The following is a 2725-nucleotide window of genomic DNA, read 5'->3' as shown; positions in this document are numbered from 1 at the left end:
AGGAAGGTGAAAATTTTTAAGAACATTTATGAATGGAATGCACTTTAAATCAAGCTCTAAAAATATCTTCGATGTTAAAACAAATAAAATTGGGCCAGAAGAGGAAGGCGAAACGACTAATATTTCTAATTTGGCCTTATTGAATTGCTTGTCCACATGTAAATATCTAAATAGCTCTAACAATTATGGTAGCGATAAACAGCCGCCCGAATTCCTAGGTTCCTACCCAGTTGTTATCAGGTGATATAACACTGGTACAGTACATGGTCCTACTGTGACTCTAGAAAGGTATGGATGTAAAACTTTGTAACCGAATTGTAGTAACAATGACCCGCTATCACTTCATGGAGACTATAGCGAAACTCGCGATATTAAGTGTTTTGGTGCAAGCGTCCGTAGTTGCTACTCAACCTCGACAAGCAGAAATTGTTTATCAATGGCGATCCCTAGATTATGCCTGGCCAAACGATACCGTCAAGCAGGACTTTATCGCCGACAAACGATTCATTGTGGAAAATAATATCATCACTGGAATTAAAGTATTGGATGGAAGTGTTTATGTGAGTGTGCCAAGATGGAAGCCAGGCGTCCCATCGACGCTCAACAAACTGAAAACAAATCCAATCAATTCGGAGGACACTATCCTAGAACCATACCCTAATTGGGAGATGCAAACATTAGGAAAATGTGGTGCGCTACAGTATGTCCAGAGCATGGAAATTGACCCGAACACTGGACACATGTGGATCATAGATACTGGACGAATCAATATACTCACACCACACTCGCAAAACCTTTGTCCAGCTAAATTGGTTATTTACGACATCCGAAATAACCAAATCATTCACGTATATGAGTTCCCTGACAACGTTGTTTCCAGGACAACCAATTTCATGAATGACATTGTTATTGATTATGTCAATGGCGTTGCCTCATTTGCATACATCACCGATACATATGACGCTAAATTATATGTTTATGATGTCAAAAAAGATACGTCGTATTTCTTTAAACATTCGTCTATGGAATTCGAGCCAGGAACTGAAACAATACATGTCGGTCAAAATTATATGATAACAACAGCTAACATTGATGGAATATCCATAAGCTTCGACTTCCGGTTCCTGTACTTCTGCGCAATGAATGGATATTCTTTGTACAGAGTGTCAACAGCGCAGCTAAGGAATCAATCGGCAGTCTTTTCAGCGGAACGGATTGGTAGAAAAACTTACCTTACAGATGGCATGGTTTTCACTGACAGGGCTTTATACTTCGGAGGTTTAACAACGAACTCTGTTTACAAATGGCCGACCAATCCGAACAACCAAAGAGCGTTCAATCAACAGCTTGTCATTTCTAACAAAACCAGTCTTCGATGGGTTGACACGTTTGCCATAGACAGTCAGAATCTTTGGTTAGTTGCAAATGGTTTAGATGGATATGTGATCGAAAGGAAAAATCTTACACAAGCGAATATTTTTGTTTGGCGAATTCCAATTGGCGAGAATGGCTACCTCTCTACTGCAGCATCACGTACAAAAGATGATATTTCAAATGGAAACATGAATCAAATGACTTTGACGTTGATTGTAATTTCCGTATTGGTGATATTGGCAATGTCATACATACCTTGACTCTATAAGCTTTATTCGCTAGAAACACTATGTAGAAATGCATGTATACAGTATATATATACAGGATATATATACAGGAGAATAAACATCTCCTGAAGAACAGCTGTAGCTGGGAAAACGTGAGAGATCGACGGCAGATTTGTTTTATTATTATTATTTTTATTTTTTTTTAATTTCATCACAAGGATATTCAACATTTATTTATTATATGTATATATATATATATAAACAAGTATTAAAACATAGTTGTGATGTCATCTATTGTTGTTTCTGTACGTTAACTCCCGGATTATGGGACCATTACCTGTAACTATCCTATATGTTACCTTTTACTGTCTTATATGTGCCTCTAATATAAACTACACAAAATTTGCTAAGGATCACTTTTATCTTGTAGTATATCAAATTCATTTAATTGTACAATATTCATAAAAATACTTTAATGATGTCTTTAAAATGTCTAAACACAGGAAAACTATGGAATTTTCACGAGTGCTCGATACATTACTTGCGAAACAGAGCTGGGGGGGGGACCCCCCCCCCCCCCCCCCAAAAAAAAAAAACCAAAAAAAAAAACCCACAAAAAACGGCAATGGGAGCGAAAATGAAATTCGCGTTAAAAACAGTTTTCTCGTGTAATTTTCATTTCAGTATATTGTGTGACGTCCCCTAGCTTCAATAAGACTTCGACATCGCCGACGCATGCTCGCAATTAAGTCCCGTTTCCAGTTTTGCTGGATGGATGCCCATTCCTCTTGCAGGGCCTGTTCCATGTTTTTGCAGTGACCTTTGATGGTAAACACGGGAAAAAATGGATAACTGTAGCATGTCTTACACGTTCTCTATCGGATTTAGATCCGGGGAACGAGCAGGCCAGTCCATGCGTTCGATAGTTTCCCTCAAAAGTTCGTCGCCAGAGGTTCAGTAACGCTATGTCATTACAAAAAGACTTCATAAACGCCACTGGAACTCGAATATCTACGCAATCTGTACATAATCATACAGACTGAGGTTCCGTAGATATGCAGAGAGGATACCCTTGACTGGTAGGCATGCTCAGACTACACTTACATGGGCCCACGATCATGCGA

The 2725-nt window shown here is 38.7% G+C and overlaps 1 protein-coding gene across 1 annotated transcript; it reads left to right on the top strand.

Moving 5' to 3' along the window:
• Positions 1–312: 312 nt before the first annotated feature.
• LOC138316916 (protein yellow-like) lies at positions 313–2160 on the top strand. Its single transcript, XM_069258561.1, has one exon. The coding sequence runs from the start codon at positions 327–329 to the stop codon at positions 1632–1634; it is 1308 nt and encodes a 435-aa protein (XP_069114662.1). The 5' UTR covers positions 313–326; the 3' UTR covers positions 1635–2160.
• Positions 2161–2725: the final 565 nt, after the last annotated feature.

Source organism: Argopecten irradians, chromosome 2 (genome assembly GCF_041381155.1).
Source record: "Argopecten irradians isolate NY chromosome 2, Ai_NY, whole genome shotgun sequence".
In the NCBI taxonomy this organism is placed as follows: domain Eukaryota; kingdom Metazoa; phylum Mollusca; class Bivalvia; order Pectinida; family Pectinidae; genus Argopecten; species Argopecten irradians.
This window is presented reverse-complemented; position numbering and strand designations above follow the sequence as displayed.